At 49.6% G+C, this 1227-nt stretch overlaps 1 protein-coding gene across 1 annotated transcript; it reads right to left on the minus strand.

The window, feature by feature from the left end:
- Window positions 1–233: 233 nt before the first annotated feature.
- LOC145121621 (uncharacterized) lies at window positions 234–1022 on the minus strand. Its single transcript, XM_079057340.1, has one exon. The coding sequence runs from the start codon at window positions 1020–1022 to the stop codon at window positions 234–236; it is 789 nt and encodes a 262-aa protein (XP_078913466.1).
- Between the last annotated feature and the right edge of the window lie 205 nt (window positions 1023–1227).

The following is a 1227-nucleotide window of genomic DNA, read 5'->3' on the forward strand; positions in this document are numbered from 1 at the left end:
CCATCAGTGATACGTAGTGTCGCTGGGGCAGGAGTCTGAACCGCTCTAGATGCAAGTTGTGGACAATCGACCTTCACGTGGCCCGTCTGGTTGCAGCTGAAACAAACTCGAAATCCCTTGGGGAATTTCCTATCCAAATTCCCCTCCTTTCCATACATGTAGAAAACCGCCCCAGACCGATATGGTCCCTCATAAACCTTGCCACACTTCCCGTAAGTGCGGCCCTTTTGGCCTCAAGCTCTCGGATCAGCAGGCTTAGCCCGCGTAGTCACCAGCTGCGACTGCACTGACCTCCTGTCCCTACCCTGGGTCTCCCTCTCCTTCCTAGCATGAGTCTCCAGCTCGATCTCTCTCCTCCTGACATTGGTCTGCAGCTTAGCCAATATCCTATACGTGGTGTTTTCCACGAACTCCCTGATATCCCTGCTCAGAACACTCAAATACCAGGCCACACGAGCCTTCTTCGTCGATACCTGCTCAGGGCAAAATAAAGCCCTCTCATGAAACATCTTGGTGATCTCAGTCACCGTCTCTTTCTTCTGATTGAGTGATAGGAACTCCTGGGCTAACCTTTCCCGCTCAACTACAGGTACAAACTCCTCCCTGAATATCACAGTAAACCTCTCCCAAGTCATCGTAAGATGCTCTGCATGCGTGTAGTCAGCGGTCACAAATTTCCACCAGTCCTTCGCTCCCAAGCGAAGCAGGTCCAATGCGAATCGAACCCTCAAATTCTCCGGATAGGAGCAGCTATAAAAACATCCCTCAACATCAGAGATCCATCTCATAGCGGTAATCGGATGCTGTTTCCCACCAAACTCGGGTGGCTTCGTGTTGGTGAACTCCCGATACCACAACGAATCACTCCTTTGCGGTCTCGCAACAACGATTGATGTGGTGGCTGCGACAGCAGCAATATCAGTGACAACGACATAGTGCTCATCAAAGGTCACAATCAGCATGGTTTTAACAGACCCAAACATCTCCAGGATAGCGTAACACCCAGTTTCGAATCGCTTCATTATTCGGAGTTGTGGCCCGACCATCAGTTATCATAAGGCTTAGAACCTTTGGAAAGGCAAGATCTAGACCCTTTTGGGTGTGGGTAATGTAATTAAGGTGATATGGGTGTTCGGTTCATGCTTTGGAGCCTAGGGTATTTCGGTAAGGTGGCACTTTAGGCTTTTATGGAAATTGGATTTTTGTTCGGAAGGTCTTATGGCCGGT

This window comes from Lactuca virosa, chromosome 6, assembly GCF_052849685.1.
Source record: "Lactuca virosa cultivar CGN04683 chromosome 6, Lactuca_virosa_CGN04683_v6, whole genome shotgun sequence".
Taxonomy (NCBI): Eukaryota; Viridiplantae; Streptophyta; class Magnoliopsida; order Asterales; family Asteraceae; genus Lactuca; species Lactuca virosa.

What these genes read in the sequence shown, in the direction of transcription:
- LOC145121621 (XM_079057340.1), bottom strand. Translation starts at nt 1,022, where the DNA reads ATGAAGCGATTCGAAACTGGGTGTTACGCTATCCTGGAGATGTTTGGG.